The following is a 17928-nucleotide window of genomic DNA, read 5'->3' as shown; positions in this document are numbered from 1 at the left end:
AGCTTTGATTAGAGAGCGTTGATGCATAAGATCAAGGTCGTGAAGTAGTACATGAGTAGTCTAGGTGCTAGTTGCCTTTACATTGTTTGTGCATTTTGCCTGGTTTTCATTGTTTTTACTTTCAACTTGTTCTGACAATACTTTTCTTCTTAATTATTACTTGTATACCTTTTCTATTTGTATGTTGGTTTTATATGTACCTTCTAACTATGCTCCTTTTGATTTTCAATCTATTTTTTGTTTTATTGCTTGTATGTGTCTTTTTGTCTTTGTGAAAGTCTACGGATTATTTTTTCTTTCTGGGTTGGCGTTTCACTAATACGTGAATAAAGAAACTCTAGTTAAAAGTTGTTTCATTGACTAGGATTAAAGTAATAACTACAACATGGTTATGTGATATACATTTTATTCTGTAATACTACTTACAAACACGACACAAAAAAGATCATAATGACTGGAATCAAAATTATTAATCTAAATAATTGCTACCAATAAACAAAATAAACTAATGGATGATTACAAGAAAGAGATAATGAATTGAAATGGTAACTTTCAATTATTTCATATTTAGCCACTGATTTTTCTTGTTTTTGATTTAACCATGTATTATTTGAAATATTCACATTTTATCCTTGTAACGATTGTAACCAATGTGAACAATTTCAAATAATTCATGGTATATCAAATATGAAAAAAAAAATTCAATGGCAAAATATGAATAAAATGGGAAGTTGGTTACCCATTCAAGTCACTAATTTTTATTTAAATTAAAAAAAAACTGAAATTTATTGATTTGTTTTATTAAAATAAAAAATAAAATCTTAAAAGAATCTTTTTTGGAATTTACGGAGAAACCAGGAATATTGCAATAAAGTAAAAAAGACAAATTTACGGGTTGGTTTGGAGCGTTGAGATAATGTAGGGGTTAGAATGATAATTGTATGGTTTCGACGTGGCGACACGCTTGCGTTTCCCAGGAACTTTGTCCTTAAGTCCACGTCATTTCCATTATTCGGCTTCTATTTTTTTTTTCCATACGGCAAAGTATGATCGCGACTTGGATTATTTGAAGGGTAATTCTTTACTTTATCGAAAAAATCTTAATAATCATGTTTTAAGTTATACAAACATTATTCACTTTGAAATATTATTAAATTCGAATTATTTTAGACATTAGTCATATTTATTTGAAGAAAGAAACGTATTTTGTATTTATATTGCACAATTTGATCTTATCTTTTTATACGGTAAAGTTTGAGGACCTGACCCTATAATAAATACGAAGCACCCAGCGACTGTCATTTGTCGTGAACTTTACGCCCTAATCTTTCACTATAAAAAGGCGATCATTTTTCTTCTTTCCAAATCAATATCAACATAACACGTCTATTCTCATCAATGGCGTTCAAGCAAAACATAGTTCAGCGGATGTTCAACATCTGCAATAACAAATTCTCCAATCAGACGTTACGCAACTGCCGCATTTCTCCGTCCTCCGCCGCCGCTCAAGTTTTTATGCCACCTAATCCTGACAGAATGGCACCAGATCCGGGAGACGATACGATTTTTCGGAGGTTTCTCCAGCGACGGCCGCTGGACCTATCGTCCTCCGCCATGCCGGAGATCCTTCGGTCGAGAGGAGAGAGCATGTTGGAAAAACTAAAGGAGATGGACATTACGAGAGGCCGGATCCGTCTCGATGTGATCTCTCCTCCGATGGAGAGATCTTCCGAGGGGGAGTTGACGGTGGCGCACGCTAAGAAGATCCTTAGGGTTTCGCAAATCGAAACGTTGAAATCGAAGTTGAGAAGCTCTCGTAAAAATCACGTTTCGTATGACGAGTTCGTTGAGATTTGTATGGAAGGATGTTCGAACAGAGATCAAGGGTTAGATTTGGCGAAAGCTCTTGACGATTCTGGTTCCGTCATCGTATTAGGAAACGTTGTTTTCCTCAAGCCTGAACAGGTTGGCTCCTCTTTTCACCCTAATTTCGTTACATTCAATATATAACCCGAAGAAATTGCTGCTGTTATTCTTATCATTTCGGTTTTTACAGACTCGAAATGCTAGGCATCTGGGGTTTGTTTAGGGTTTGCATACAGTTTTTGATTTATTTCATCAAAGATAGACCGAAATCTGATTGGTTCTTTTGTATTATTGTGTGATTTTTCTCCACAGGGAAGACTGAGAAACCAGATCTAAAAACGTGTAGTCTCACACGTTTGTTTGAGGTGGAGACCGACCTAGAGACTACTTTGATCCATCTTCCTCCCAAACCATCCCCAGAAAAATCAAACTTTTTTCTTGCCCGATTAAAACACGGCAAATCTTTTCCGAAATAAAAAAAAAATAAATATTTTTTTGCATCATTCATTCTATTTACAATCACAAACAGTCGTTAGTTTTTCAAGATCAAAGAGGAATGCTTGGTGTAATTCTTTTCCAAAATGGAATTACCTTTTACCAGATCAATAGTCCAAGTGCAATTTAAGATATGATAATATGATGTTCTGGATTTTGGAAAAGGATTTGGAGTTTTTTTTTTTTCAAGAATTGGGTGTGGTCAATATTGGGGCTTCTATGTTAAGCTGGTTTCAAGAAAAGAAGAAATTAGAATACGTGTTTTTTGGGCAAAATAGTTTATAGGAAATTGTTAAGTTTGATAAAAAGAGTCTAAAATAATGTTGTGAAAATGTGAATTTGGGTGTGAGTCTTGTTTTACCAACGATTTTGTATTACAGGTGGTGAAAGCAATCAATGAGTTGCTGCCGTTGACACAGAACCCACCGGTTGAAGAATTGGAAGAGATGGAGAGGTGGAAGTCGGCCATTGATTCTAAAGCTAAAAAAATGGTGGAGAGAGAGCTATGGGGTGGTCTAGCCTACCTAATGATTCAGACAGCTGGGTTCATGAGGCTCACATTTTGGGAGCTTTCATGGGATGTGATGGAGCCTATTTGCTTTTATGTCACGTCAATGTATTTCATGGGTGGATATGCTTTTTTCTTGAGGACAGCAAAAGAGCCTTCTTTTGAAGGCTTCTTTCAAAGCAGGTTTACTTCAAAGCAGAAGAAGTTGATGAAACGTCAAGGGTTTGATCTTGAAAAATACATGGAGTTGAGAAAAGCTTATTATCAAGACCCATGGCCAAGGGAAAAGTCATTGGTTGGTGAAGGGACTAAAAAGTCATTTACTTGAACATAAATTTATATTGTAGATCAAATAGAAATTCTACCTGAAAATCTCCCTATATCTCTTTTCATCCCCTCGGCATTCTGTCTTGACTTTTGTTTCTGTTTTTTTTTTTTTTTTTTATTTCTAAACATTAAGTAAAGAAATTATGAAAGGGGAAAAACTGCAAAATTGAGAGAGCTGCAGTTCTATATTTAAAGGTTGGTGAGAATATTGTTGGATACAGTTAATCAAATTGCAAGACTAACAAACAAGAATATAGCATATTCAATGGGTAATTATTATTGTTATTGCGCCTTCAATTTTGTACTAATCTTTATTTAACAGTCTTGGGTCCAATTTTTTATGATTCGCACAAATGGTAAAAATGAAAATGTCAAGAAAACAAAGCCTATTGTTCAGGGATTTACAGATCATCCAAATGGAACTCATATTGTTTGGATTTATTTGAACTGATAATAAGGATACATAAAGATAATATTGATGCTATTGGACTACAATGATACAATCTGTTTCAGAATTTTGATCTCTAAAACATCATACAACCTTATAATTTTAAAAGGCAAATAGATGAACCATGAATAAGGAATGTTCATACCTGTCGAAGCTTCCTGTAAGTGTACACTTGCATCAAACCCGAGGCACGTGAAGGCGAATTGAGTGAAGTAGCCAAAAATGTTGACATAAACAACTCAGCTCATATATCACAGACATAATTACCGAACACATAATGAGAAGCAAGCAACAAACATGAAAGCCTAGAAAGATTCAAAATACTAGAAATCCAGCTTAAATAGGTTACCCATCGAAGCTTCCTGTAAATTCTATTTGATTGACTTGAACCTCAGATTTCATTGGTATTTATCACATTAAAATTTAAATTGAAGAGGGAATTTTGGTTAAAACAATTAGAGTGGACAAAAATCATGACTGATGGCATTTAACAAATCTGTGAAAGTTGGGCTGGCTTCTTCTTCCACCTGAAAATCATGATTATCAACATTACATGCTATGTTCTATTACACAGAAAGAATAATACATTACCTAAATCTTTATGAATTTTGAAAATACAACCTATAGATGTGATCATAGAATAAGCTTTGCAATATCAAGATCAATGTGATTGTTGTGTAAAGCTGTGTTTGTTTAATGTATTAGAAAATTAATTATGTCAATTTAAAGATGATCTGTACATGAGAGTGTCTAATTCAACATTGAGAAAGTTCAAACAACTGAATTCAAAGCATTAAATAAAAGTAGTCATAGTACATACCATTGCAGTGTGGGCAACTGCATCCACACGTAAGATACAAGAAAGATAAGGTAAACTGAAAACAGATGATGTCTAAATCTATAAATATATGAAAGGACTTGCAGTTGCAGGTTCAAAAAGACAATCCTGCACCATTCAAACGAATAACGAGTTAGAAGGTTTAAATGTTGGAAACGGAAAGTGGAAGTACGAATCACACAGACATAATCACAAACACCTACCCGACAATCCAGAATAGGAGGTTGGTGAGGGAGGCGTCGTGGCCCGGGGCGTAACTTAAGCACCGAAACTGGAGGGGCCGAAATTATATATATATATATATAGTTTAAAAGAGATTATCAATAATGAAATGTTTTTCCATGCTGTTATACAATACATACATTATTTAAAAATTAACAAAGTAAAATAATAAAATAACATAACTAACTTATATATTAAACTAAAGACTAAACTTAAAAATAATACCAATTTATATAAATAATCAGTGATCAGGAGATATATTTTTTGGGGTGCTTTTACATTTTAACAATAATATGATTTTATTTACTTATAAGAAACAAAGAAAAATAAGGTGTTGTTTGTTTTTTCTAAGACAAAATGTCTGCAGTCTGTGGATTATATCTGTAGACCTCTGCAGCAGAAGAGCCGGACCAAACGTCTGCAGTTTGATTAAAGAAGACTATTTGTTTTTTAACATTTGCAAGCTATTAAAATAAATTAAAATCTAAATAAACTTATTTTTTAACTACAAAGTGATTTTTTTAAATATTTTTATGATTTTTTTTATAAATAATTAACAAATCTAGATCAACTTTTGTTTATTATTGTATAAAAGATGAAAATAAAAATGATACAAATTAACGTATATATTTGATAAAAACTAACACTTTTGGTTGCAAAGTTATACTTAAACCATTGTAATTAGGAATCAAAGAATTTGATACATAAATGGATGAAAATAAACTTTGATTTTTTTCAATTAAATCAATTAAAAACGTGTCATAAATATTTTTCTAAGAAATTGACGATATTGTATTAAATAATGTTTTATAGAATTTGACAGAAAAAATATAAGAATATATTATGATTTTTTTTTCATATTTTATAAACAACTTCAATGACCATTATTGTAATGAATTTTTATTTATAAATTTGTCAAAAAATATCATGTTTGTGTCGTCGAACTTTTTTCTAAAGTATTTTAACTTTTTTTTTTCAAATTGTTTATCACTAATAAAACTGGAATAAATATAAATTCAAAAAAACTAAAAGAAAGATAAAGATATATGTGTTTTTTAGGCTAGAATATATCTAAAGATGTTAGAAGACTCTGGTTCACATCTGCGCCAAGAAGAGGGCGCGCATACATTTTTATTTTTGCAGTCTTCCAAAAAACAAATAGTCTGCGAATGCTAATGTTAGCGCGTGGTTTGCACCGTGCAGACAAAAGATACCAAGAAGATCTGCGAGTAAAAAACAAACACCACCTAAGTGTTTATTCAATACCTTCGGGTACTATAAGCATATAGTATATTAGCTCTCTATAGATTCACTCTTTTTCTTAAAAGAAAGATAGAAGGGCAGCTACAGACTCCGTTCCTTATCGCATCGTTTGCTATCCTACCCTACTTCGCTAGCTAGACTATCGCAAGTCATTTATACCAAAAGACCTGGCTATCGCCAACCAAGAGGGGGGGGGGGGGGGGGGATGAACCTACTTCCAGAGACTACTCGTCTTGAACTTCGTCCCCTGAACATGACTGCTTATGCAACTACTAGCCAACTCCGGCGTGTCAACTTAGTTATCCTCATCAAGCCACTTACTTGATGTCTAGCTTCCCAACTGGTAGACGATTCCTTTTCCCCCAAGATCAATGAAGAAGGGAGAAGTCACTTGATTCTTCCGAAGAACCGGAAGCGATGTTTATTTTTCAGAGCTTTTTCAATTCTTTCAGAACCTTTCGTATGCGCCTATTGGAAGATTTGGGCTACCTCCTCTCTTTCCGATCTCATTCAGATAATAAGCCAGTTCGGTTTATTAGATAGTGAGTGGGTAAGAGAGGTGCTTGGTCTGTCTCCGAATGTGGGCCTAGAAGCATTAGCCGAGTCTTTGAATATTCCCGAGGGTTCTTAGGATAAAGACAGCCTTAAGGTGCTAACGGAGCTTCCACGGTCTCAGTCCATGAAGGTGTTTGCTTTATTGGTTGGCAGCTTGGTTATAGTCGTTATGAAGAATGAAGGAGCGACGAAGGAGCTCACTTCCACGACATGGGAAAGGATCATGGGATGAGGAAAAGAAAGAAAAGGTGCAAGGTGAGGAGATATCGAGAGGTAGAATAGGTGAAATGAGTTCAAAGGAATTAGTTAAGACACGCTTCTTTAGCACAGGACACAGAGTGAAGTTGGAAGGTTCAATGAACTACGCGAAGGGGAAATCTTGGGCGCTATTGTTGTTTATATACAAGTGGCGTAGGCGAAGCTGTGGCGACTCGTGGAGTAGACAGCGAGCTCTGCTAAACTAAAAGTTGTCTTTTGCAGCTTTTAGACTTTGGTATGTCTCATATCTTTGAGATCGATATATGATGTTTATTCACCACACTTTCTAATTTATGACTGTTAACTGGTAAGATAAAGACAAAAAAAAGAGGGAGACGGAATACCTAATGCATACACCTTCTTTGTTATTCCAGCGAAGTGGAGACCGGAGAGGAAAGTGACTGTCGACAGAAGGCACATTGGAGGTCACATGTGGCAGTCTGATGACTAGGAGAGAGTGTAGAGGGAGAGCCTACGGAGGTGGCGAGCAGTCCGACGACTAGAAAGAGGAGAGATAGAGAGAGCACTAAAATGACAAGCCGTCCGACAACTGGTGAGGAGGCTAACAGTGGAGAGGGCGTTATTCTTCCAGTCAATTTGAGATGTTTTTTTTCTTTCTAATTGGGGTTTTATACTTTTATTCTTCAGGTAAGCACTGAGAGCTTTTTTTCTATGACCAGAATGAATTCTTGGGATTTACTATTTTCTTAAACAGTTAAACTCAAGGATCGACTAACAAGGTTGTAAATAAGATTAGATTGTTGTTTTTTTTATATAGTTTTAAGAGTAAATTCTTGATTGATTTAATTTAGAAACAAGGTTAGATTTGATTTTATGCAACGATTTTCGGGATTTCTGTTCATGTTTATTTAATCTCAGTTTTTTTTGAACGACATCTAATCTCTTAGTTAATAACAACTTAAAACAAAGGGGCCAATCAGTGAACTTTGTGATATTTCATAATTAAAACACACACACACACACACACACACACACACACACATATATATATATATATATATATATATATATATATATATATATATATATATATATATATAAGAAACCCCAAAACCGGGGGGGGGGGGGGGATGGCCCCTCCTGGCCCTAAGAGCCTCCGTTACTGGTCGTGGGTAGATAGTACGGAAGTTGATGATTGTAACACCCCGTTCTAAGAGTAATTATGGATCCCCAAGATCAAGAGTAAGGGCGTTTCGGTCTTTTATGGGCAATGGGTTTTATTCGAGAAGGTTTTGGGTCGTGGTGTATTGCTAGAAGCGTAGGGCTTCTCGCCACCTTTTCGTGGATATAATGTTCGTCGGAAACGGACTTAGAATAAAGGAGTTATGACACTTTGAAGATAGTGTCAATAATGGTCCCTAAAGGAAATATTTGGCAAAGGGGTCCTAGGCATGCATGGAGTGCATGAGTGTAAGTGGCTGTGTACGCCCAACGTAGAGTGGTTAAATGAACGCAGGTGTTGGGGGCGTACGCCCAGCGTACAAGATGTACGCCCAACATACGTCCAGTGTCCAGAAACCCTAATTTTAGGGCCAGCCACTATATAAGGAACATTATGGTTCCAACCCTAGCCTCCATATCTGCCCTCTTACTCTCAGAAACCCTAAGTAGCCGTTTACTTCCATGATTGTGGATATTTGACGTTGGGGAGCTTGGTTTGGCAAAGGAGAGCCTAGGAGAAGAAAGAAGAAGTTGTCAAGGAAGGAGTTGGGTGGCTGGAGCTCGTAGATCTGGGAAGGCATCATCTTCTGGAGCCCTTTTGAGATATAAAGTCTCTTTCTTGACATCTATTTTGTGTAAGATCTAGGTGTTATGAAGTTTTGACACCATTTCTTGTCCCCAAAACCCCAAAGTGATGCATGATGCGAGTTGGCTGAGATTAGTTGTCCTTTCAGAACTTAGGAGAGGTATTGAGTGAGAAAAATGAGGTCCTAATGGCTTTGGTTGTCTCATGAATGATGTAGATAGGTCTTAATGGATTAAGACCTTGATTTAAGAGCTTTATGGACGTCCCAAGTAATAAAGTTTGAGACTTTATGAATCCTAGGCATGTTTGGTCGATGGATATGATGTTTGGGCTTAAGAGCTTAAGCCATTAAGAACTTATGTGGAATTTTAGTTCAGCGAGATTACGCCTCACGTAAGTTGATGTACGCCCAACGTAGTGGGTCAGTGTCCCGTTCCCAGTCCGCGAGAATCGAAGTACGCCCAGCGTACCAAGAGGGGTACGCCCAGCGTACTCCCTCTGTTGGGTTTTCAATTTTGGGCCTTAAGTGATTGGGTTGTTTATGGGCTAGCTGGGCTTGGGCCATGACTGAATATTATGGATGGAGTAATTTGGACCCAATAGTTATTATGGACCTTGGATCTAGGCCCATTTGGTGAGGTGGGCCCAATTTAGTAAATTGGGCCAATATTGGGCTTTGCATGAGAATTTGGTTTTGGGGTCTTGGCCCAATAAGAGGATGATGGACTTAATGAGTATTGTGGGCCCTTGGTCTAGAAAGTCATGATGGCTTATAATGTGATGATTTTACATGTGATAGTTGGGATTCCCGGTGAATCAGCAGTCAGAGATTTACAGGATTTCGGCAGTTGCAAGGTGAGTTTTCCTCATTGTACTCAAGGGTCTAAGGCACCAAGGCCGACCCTTTGAATTGTTGTTAGAGCTTGTTATGTTACGTGATGATACTGTAGCACCTGGTTCCTGGTACGTAAAATTTATCTTAGTGTTTTTCATTTTTAGCCTTGGAGTCGGCGAGTTGTAGGTTCGACTCGCCGAGTAGAGATGGGACCCGGAACACGTTTAAGTTGGCGACTCGGCGAGTCCATATTCTGGACTCGGCGAGTCTCCGCTGTCTGATGAAACCCTAAATTTCAAGGGTTTGCACCCTATTTAAACCCTCTTATCCGCCCCCAAGCTCGCCCCCTTCACCCTCAGAGCTCTATACTTCGTTCAAGCCTTGTTTATTGTGAGTTTGAAGCATTTTAGTGTGTTTTCTTGAAGATTTGGAGAGGGAAGGAGAGTGGATCAAGAAGAAGAGGAGAAGACCAGGCATCTTTGAGCTATCTCAGTGTTTTCCTTGAGGTATAACTCGATTTCCCTCTGTTTTCATGCTTATAGTCCCTTTTTAGCTCCATGGAAGTCCTTATTGAGTTTTTCCCCAAGCTTGATTGTGCCTTATGGTTTGTAATAAGTTGTTAGCCTCTAGATCTAGGTGGGATCGAGCTCTAGGAGCTTAGATCTACTGCCTTTATGGAGCCATATTGCATGAAAGCCCTAGATCTACTATTTTGGTGCATTTTGAGCCCTAAAACCTTCATTGGTGAATATTTACACGTAAAGTTGGAAACTTTACATGTTATTCATGCCCTAGGAGACCAGATCTATGAATAGCATGAGCTGGATTCAAGCAGAATCGCGTGTATAGTATTTGCATGTGGCCGACTCGGCGAGTCGTTCATCTGACTCGGTGAGTCGAGTTGCGAGTCCCCCCTTTTCGTGCTTGCGGGGTGGAGTGGTGAGTCGTGGGATAGAACTCAGCGAGTCGAAAGCTAGACTCACTCGTGAAGCAACTCGGTGAGTCAGTGCCATGACTCGGCGCGTTCAAGGCAATCTTCTTGCCTCAAGAACAACTTGGCGAGTTGTTCATACAACTCGGCGAGTCACAACTTAGAGTGTTCTTCGGATGAAGGCGAACTCGGCGAGTTGTTCATACAACTCGGCGAGTAGCATGAAGGACTATTGGCCTTTAGTTTAGAAGGAGAACTCGTCGAGTCAATGCTTAACTCAACGAGTAGAGACGGGTTTAGGGTCGGACAAAGAGATAGGGACTCAGCGAGTTGACAAGTCAACTCGGCGAGTCGGGCCAACTGACAGTTGACTTTGACTTGACTCTTGATTTGTAAAGGGTAAATGGTCATTTTACCCTGAAGTCGGTTAGCAGTATTTGACTAAGGGTTTTGTGGGAATTATAGCCGGAGGATTTCCGGAGCGGTAGCAACAGCAGACAGTCAGTTCCCACACAGATCAGCAGTTACTCTGAGGTGAGTTTCCTTCCAGTAGTAACGGGTCTAAGGCACCAAGGCCGGCCCGTATAGACGAGATATTAGTATTAGAGTGTGGGTCGGGCCTGTATCTCTTGGTTGAGTTGATTATGATATATGCCAGTATGATAGAGTTGTCTATACTTGTTGTCTGTGTGATACTTGTATATTATGGGTTAGCAGCTGAGTGTAGGCGAGGCCCATATCTCTCTGAGAATGGAGTGTGGGCGAGGCCCGTATCTCCCAGATAGTGAAGTGTGGGCGAGGCCCATATCTTCCAGCTAGCGGAGTGTGGGCGAGTTATGTATCTTCATGAGTGTGGGCGAGGCCCGTATCTCCTAGCTGTTCATTGTGTGTTTGTATGGTATGAGGTATTATGGGGGAACTCACTAAGCTTCGTGCTTACAGTTTTCAGTTTTGGTTTCAGGTACCTCTTCTTCGAAGGGGAAGGAGCTGGCGCGGTAGCGGCACATCACACACATGCTTTATATTCCGCATTATGATGTCACCTGGGGATTTGTACTCTGACACTTTTATGTTTTATAAAAATGTTTTCCAGACATGCAATATCTTTTGTGAAATGATATGATCGTTGAACGTTTTATTCCTAACGTTTTGCTAAGTACATGTTTTAACAAAAAAAATGAAATTTTTGGCTCGCATTTTTGGGATGTTACAGATACGCTTGCTAGTATCCTGGTAGATAGGATAGTGATATGATGATATGCTTTGTTAGCTTATTATCCTAGAGAAATGGATAGTTGTATGATGGCTAGTTCTGTTGGATCAGCGCCCTGGTAGTTGGGTAGTGATTATTTATAGACCGGTAGTTGGTCTTACCTTATGTACGCTGGTAGGAGGTTACCTGCGGGTTATGCATGTTGAGCAGTAGCAGAGGGTATTCCATCCCGGTAAGATGATAGGGCCCTAGTGTGTTGGTTCTGTAGAGTATTATGTGGTGGCCTATTATGTGTACATGTCTGCTAGTGTAGATTGGCATTCCAACCCGATGGTTGTGGGCCAGGAGTATTCCATCCAGGTAGGATGATTGGACTCGTAGTAGTTTGGCATTCCATTAGGGGCCTGGGGTATTCCATCCCGAGGGATGATTCGACCCATAGTAGTAGTAGTTACAATATGTATAGTAGTTTGGCATTCCAACCCGATGGTTGTGGGCCAGGAGTATTCCATCCCGGTAGGATGACTGGACTCATAGTAGTTTGGCATTCCAACCCGATGGTTGAGGGGCCTGGGGTATTCCATCCTGAGGGATGATTGGACCCGTAGTAGTTATTGTTGTACGTATAGGGGTTTGGGCATTCCAACCCGATGGTTGTGGGCCAAGAGTATCCCATCCCGGTAGGATGATTGGGCTCGTAGTATGTAGGCATTCCAACCCGATGGTTGAGGGCCAGGGGTATTCCAACCAGAAGGTTGATTGGACCCGTAGTATGCTGTTCGTTGTTGTATGAGTATGTTTTTGTGTGTATGGGTACTTTGGGGGAACTCACTAAGCTTTCGGGGCTTATAGTTGTGGTTTATTGTTTCAGGTGCTTCAGGAGATCGTGGCAAGGCGAAGGCGTGATCGTACCGCTCATCATGTTTTTATGATATATGTGATATGGTTCTGAGGGAATACTCTGATGTTTAAACTATTTTGAAAACAAGATGTGTGATCGTAATGATTTTTGAATGAAATAAAATGTTTTAATTTGGTTGAAATTTTTGGTCGTTACAATGATGATCCAAGGGCTTTCCGCCACACCCTAATAGATAAGGCTTATGATTCCTAATACAAATGAAATTTCGTCATTGACATTGCATAGACAATCTTTGAAATACTCGTGAATCCACCACCCAAATCCCAATACATTGCTTATTCTCTTCAACAAAGTTTACTCCGTAGGGACCATCTCAGGGAAAAATGTTTCGTAGAGACCATATCAGGGAAAAACTATAAAGCCAAATGACCATTTGTGTAATTTGTTCTAAAGTTAATTAAGATTCAAGTTTTAGGGAAAAGGCCACCTGTCACAAATAAATATTTTCAAAGAACAAAGTAAGACAATTATATATTTTATAGTATTTTCTAATTTTCCCAGATTAGGCAATTATATATATATATTTACACAAAAAAAAGCAACAATGTTTAAACATGACCAAATCATGTTTGACCTTGGTTGGACTATGATTACAACCACATTCCCTGCTATTGTCCACCACCCAAATGCCTTTAAAACACATATGTTAGCACCAAATTGACAAAGAGCACCTGGAGAAACCAACAAAACTCAAGAAGTTACCTGCATAATAAAATACAACAATACTGCTATAATGTGGTTTAATGCAAATATAAGAGTGGTGTAAAATATTAAAAACTGATGGTATAATGGTGCTATAATGTGATCATATGTATAACAGAATGGAAAAAACGATATGAAATTTTACATGAATTGTCCTTATATATACAAAATTATTATAGGTATGGTCACTATTTTATATTGAGAAATAGAAAATGAAAGATATCCATCTTAATGCATAAGTGGCATAAAAAAAATTACATTCCATTCTGATTCCTGTTCCTAGTCCTCTCTTTTTATGTTTTAATTTACACCATTGTTCCCAATAATTACATGTTTTTCCTGTCTACAATCATGTGGCTTACACATGACATAGACATGATGTCATTAGTTAAATACATTTGAACAACATATTTTTTTGTTACCTGTTGTAATCGTTATTTTGTCGAATTAATACAAAGTTGAAGCAAATTGGAGGGCTAAGACTAAAATTATGAGCGACTATAACTATGACAAGAAAATGTCACCGGTTATAATGGGTAACATACAACTACACCTTCCAGTGCAATTTCCAACATATTTATAGTTGACCCACATAAGAAGTCAACTACATATAAAATTGCTTCTTCATATCAGTTTGTTTCCTTACAAGCTTTGAACTTCAGTTGAGAATTTGGATTGAGAAGACATGGCAGAAGATATTCACATATTGTTGAGTAGGAAATGCTGTAGGATTAAACCCTAGGGGATTGGACATTTGAAACTTTAAATTAATATTAATGTGATTTGGTTTCTAAAAGTGAGAAGGCGAAATTAAAGGAGGATGGTTATTTTGCTGATGGATTGGAATTGTGTGTTAAGTGACTGCTGATTTTTAGGAATTTACATTGTTGAATTGAAGGAATAGTCGAGAAGAAGATTAGAGGGTGAAGGAAAAGATGCCATGTGGCAAGATTGTATGTAGAAAATGGACATGTGGCAAGTCTAGGTTTTGTTTATTAAAAGAGAGATTTTATTAAATTTTATGGTTTATATGTTTGTTAATAACGTCCCAAAGTTGGTTGATACTTGGTCATAGTTCCATGTGAATAACAATTTTTTTTTCCACTCAAACGGCGATTTGGTCCCAAAATCCTTAATGATATACAGGAATTTGTTTCAATTTTTGTCACACAAGAAACACATTATATCAACAAAATGGTAAAATGAAAATGTTCAAAAATGACAAAATAAAACCTAATATTTCTCCATAACACCCAATTAGTGACATCCAAGAAAGTCTGTCACAAATATACTCCACATAATCCACCTATTCAGATATTTACATACAACATATCCAAACATACAATCATCTAAAACGAACAACACAAGCATTCTTTGTTTTACAGTGAACAAGACACCTCTCATCAATCATGTCCCCATACAAACAATTCTTGCTTGCTTCCTAGCAAGCTAAGTAGAGTAGATCAATAGACACTACACCATGGTATTATTCATTCATCATCAGTGTTCAGATCTGGCTTCATGAAGTATCTGTAGTACACATATTGCATTATGATCTGTTGTAACAACCAACTTTGTCAAGGTAATCAAAACACAAGAATTAAATAACTAAAAAAATATCAAAACATATAAAAATTAAAGGATACAAAAGCATCAAGTGCCACACAGACTGCAGCATCTAGCAGCCAAGGCATATTTGCTTTAATTTTCTCCCACTCTCTACTTCTTGCAAGAATGCTGCATTCAAATCATAAATTATACATCAACAAAACTTCTGAGAGTGTATAATATTAAGGGATCTAGACAGAAATCGACACCTTCCAACATAAGCTGCATTGGCAATGAGAGCAAAGATGAACATGAGAGGATTCAAACCCTGTATTGTATCAATTACACAGACTTTTTTTTTTTCAAGATATTGCAATATGATGCTATCTTTTTTAAAATTAAAAATATCATGACAGACTTACCTCAACACTGCGTCTTTTGATCTGGGGACAATTAATTACACTAATTGTGTTAGAATTTTGATTATATATTGCAATGAAAATATGATTTGGGTGAAGAAGCATGAGGAGTTACATTTAAGGCGATTTGAGGGATCCTTCCACCCATGTATATAGCAGCCATCATCCAGCCTAGCCATTGCCCATACACAGCTTCACTTCCACCACCATCCTGTTAATTTCATCAACACCAAAATTGCTTATATATATATATATATATATATATATATATATATATATATATATATATATATATATATATATATATATATATATATATATATATATATATATATATATATATAGAATCATAAGTTTTCATCCACAAACAAAAGCTAATAAGTAAAATAAGCAGTGGTCATACTTGTAGAAGCTTCCTGTGAGCATACACTTGCATCAAACCCTTTGTGCGTGAAGGAAAGTTGAGTGAAGTAGCCAAAAATGCTCCATAACCAACCTGACATAAACAGCTGATTAACTCATATATCATGGATCGATATAGGCTTTTTAGCAGCAAGCAATCAATCAACAGATACTAGAAATCAATCAAGCTTTTAGAAAGACTTACAGAGCGGGGTATCGGCCTAGGCTGAGAAGTAGTCTTTGCAGGTATCTCAAGAGATGACGACTCATCTTCTGAAGAACGATCATCATCATCATCAGCAGCAGCAGCCATAGCCATAGCTGAGGCTGGACCACTTCTTGTTGTCCACAGATAACCTCTATTTGGTGGAGTTGAACTTCCAGCCAATGATCTTGCTGACCTGCAAAAACAGATTTCACAGAAGTTTCATCAGATTAGCACTGGAGAATTTTGGTCATAAAGGAGTAATTAAATAAAGCATAAAGACAGACATGTAAAAGTAGTCACGTCGCTGAGATGGGGATGCTCTGATGGCATGACTTTGAGAATTTGTAATTAAAGGTTTCTTGGCTTCTTCCACCTGAAAATCATCATCAATATTGAAAATCTAACCTAATTGCAGAATGAATATCGGTTTACCTCTGGACTAGCAGCACTGGAATCAGCTTTCCGGGACTTTAACAATGTATAGATGTGATCATAGTACAAGCCTTGCAACACCAAGATCACTGTGCTTGTTGTGTAAAGCTGTGCTCCGGTTTTAGACAATTAGGTCAAATTAAACATGATATGCTAATTCGACATTGTGAAATGTATTTCCAAGAACTAAACTAGAAGCATTAAAGAAGAAGGGGGAAAAAATCAAAAGAGTGCCGTATTACGTACAATTGCAGTGTAGTACTGTGTAGGCAACTGCATCACCACAATGAAGATACGAGAAATTAAGATAAGATGAAATGAAAAGAGATGTCTGCCATCTGAATCTATAAATAGATGAAGAGACTCACTGTTGCAGGTTCGAGAAGACAACCCACAAGATTAAAGATATCCCTGCGCCATTAAAATGAAAAACGAGTTAAATGGCGTAATTGAATGTTGGAAATGAAAATTTGGGAAGTACGAAATCTACTCTCACAGACATAACCACAAACACTTACCCGGCGATCCACGTTAGGAGGAAGATGAGCGAGACGCCATGGCTGGATTTAGTACGGAAGTTGGTGACGATCTGAGGGATTTCCGCCACCCCCCAACAGACAAGGCTTATGATTCCCAATCCGAATGAAATTTCGTCATTGACATTGCATAGACAATCTTTGAAATACTTGTCAACCCACCACCCAATACATTGCTTATTCTCTTTAACACAGTATGATAATGAATTAGTACTCCTAGTCCTACTGCTACCATTCCACAACAAAAACTTCATGTCTGTATCGGTGTTGTTGGGTTGTGAGGTGCTGTAATTAAAGCAGCATTCAGATCCAGATGGAAACCTGATCAAATATTTGGCTGAATGCTAGCGGTTGATGCAGCGGTGGTGTCTGGGCATATGGCTTCTTTGGACTTTGTAGTAGTAGCAGGGATGATGCCATGATGACACCTGGATTTACGATCCAGCCCCTTGATTTATTTTAAGAGTAAAATACAAAAGAAAATAATAATAATAATAATAATAATATTGATATTTATTTAACTATTTGATTATATAATGTATAGCCTCTTATAAATGTGGGCTCTTTTCGATCTTTCTGTTATTGTTTTTATACATATAATTTCAAAGTATGAAGTGATCTTTATATTTTTATACTCATCAGTGTAGTTTTTATTAATTTTCAACATATAACTATAGAAATATAGAACACTTTTAAAGATTTATTTGTGTGAAAAAATAATACATTATATTCACGGGTTTGTTTGGTACGAAGGTTTTATATGCATGGTATAGCGTACAGTAGGGGTGCAAACGAGCCAAGCTACTCGCGAGCTACTCGGGATCGGCTCGTTAAAAGCTCGACTCGAAACCGGTTTTAAACGAGTCTGAGTCGAGCTTGAGCTTAATATTAAGCTCGTTTATTAAACGAGCTCGAGCTCGAGCCTATGTCACTAAGCTCAATTAGGCTCGCGAGCCTAAACGAGCCTTTATTAAAATTTATTATTATTTTCGTATATTAAAATAAAAACATATTTGGGAAAATATGGATTTCGGGTATTAGTAAACGAGCTTCTTAACGAGCTTGAGTCGAGCTTAAACTTATCTAGGCACATCGAACGACAAACGAGTCGAGCCCGAGCCTGAGCCGAGCTTGTATAATTCTTTACGAGCCCCGAGCCGAGCTCAGTAAAAGAAAGCTCGAATCGAGCCGAGCTCGAGCTCGAGCCTTGTATAACTTAAACGAGCCCGAGC

The 17928-nt window shown here is 37.4% G+C and overlaps 2 protein-coding genes and 1 long non-coding RNA gene across 3 annotated transcripts; 1 reads left to right on the top strand and 2 right to left on the bottom strand.

Moving 5' to 3' along the window:
* Window positions 1-1321: 1321 nt before the first annotated feature.
* Window positions 1322-3493, top strand: LOC145087578 (calcium uniporter protein 3, mitochondrial-like). Its single transcript, XM_079025551.1, has 2 exons — window positions 1322-1965; window positions 2742-3493. Exons 1-2 carry the CDS (start codon window positions 1399-1401, stop codon window positions 3195-3197), a joined length of 1023 nt encoding a protein of 340 aa, XP_078881677.1. The 5' UTR covers window positions 1322-1398; the 3' UTR covers window positions 3198-3493.
* Window positions 3285-4740, bottom strand: LOC145087579 (uncharacterized). Its single transcript, XR_013700845.1, has 3 exons — window positions 4686-4740; window positions 4465-4590; window positions 3285-4171 (listed from the first exon to the last, which is right to left on the bottom strand). It is a non-coding gene; the product is annotated as an uncharacterized LOC145087579 (long non-coding RNA).
* Window positions 4741-14370: 9630 nt separating this feature from the next.
* LOC145087576 (vacuolar lysine transporter YPQ1-like) lies at window positions 14371-17081 on the bottom strand. Its single transcript, XM_079025548.1, has 12 exons — window positions 16679-17081; window positions 16529-16571; window positions 16407-16433; window positions 16161-16268; window positions 16013-16101; window positions 15726-15921; window positions 15522-15614; window positions 15234-15329; window positions 15122-15142; window positions 14969-15027; window positions 14798-14888; window positions 14371-14707 (listed from the first exon to the last, which is right to left on the bottom strand). The coding sequence occupies exons 1-12, from the start codon at window positions 16948-16950 to the stop codon at window positions 14642-14644; spliced, it is 1161 nt and encodes a 386-aa protein (XP_078881674.1). The 5' UTR covers window positions 16951-17081; the 3' UTR covers window positions 14371-14641.
* Between the last annotated feature and the right edge of the window lie 847 nt (window positions 17082-17928).

Source organism: Lactuca serriola, chromosome 2 (genome assembly GCF_051521515.1).
Source record: "Lactuca serriola cultivar US96UC23 chromosome 2, Lser_US96UC23_V15, whole genome shotgun sequence".
Taxonomy (NCBI): Eukaryota; Viridiplantae; Streptophyta; class Magnoliopsida; order Asterales; family Asteraceae; genus Lactuca; species Lactuca serriola.
Note: the sequence above shows the minus strand (reverse complement) of the source record. Positions and strands in the feature narration are given on the sequence as shown.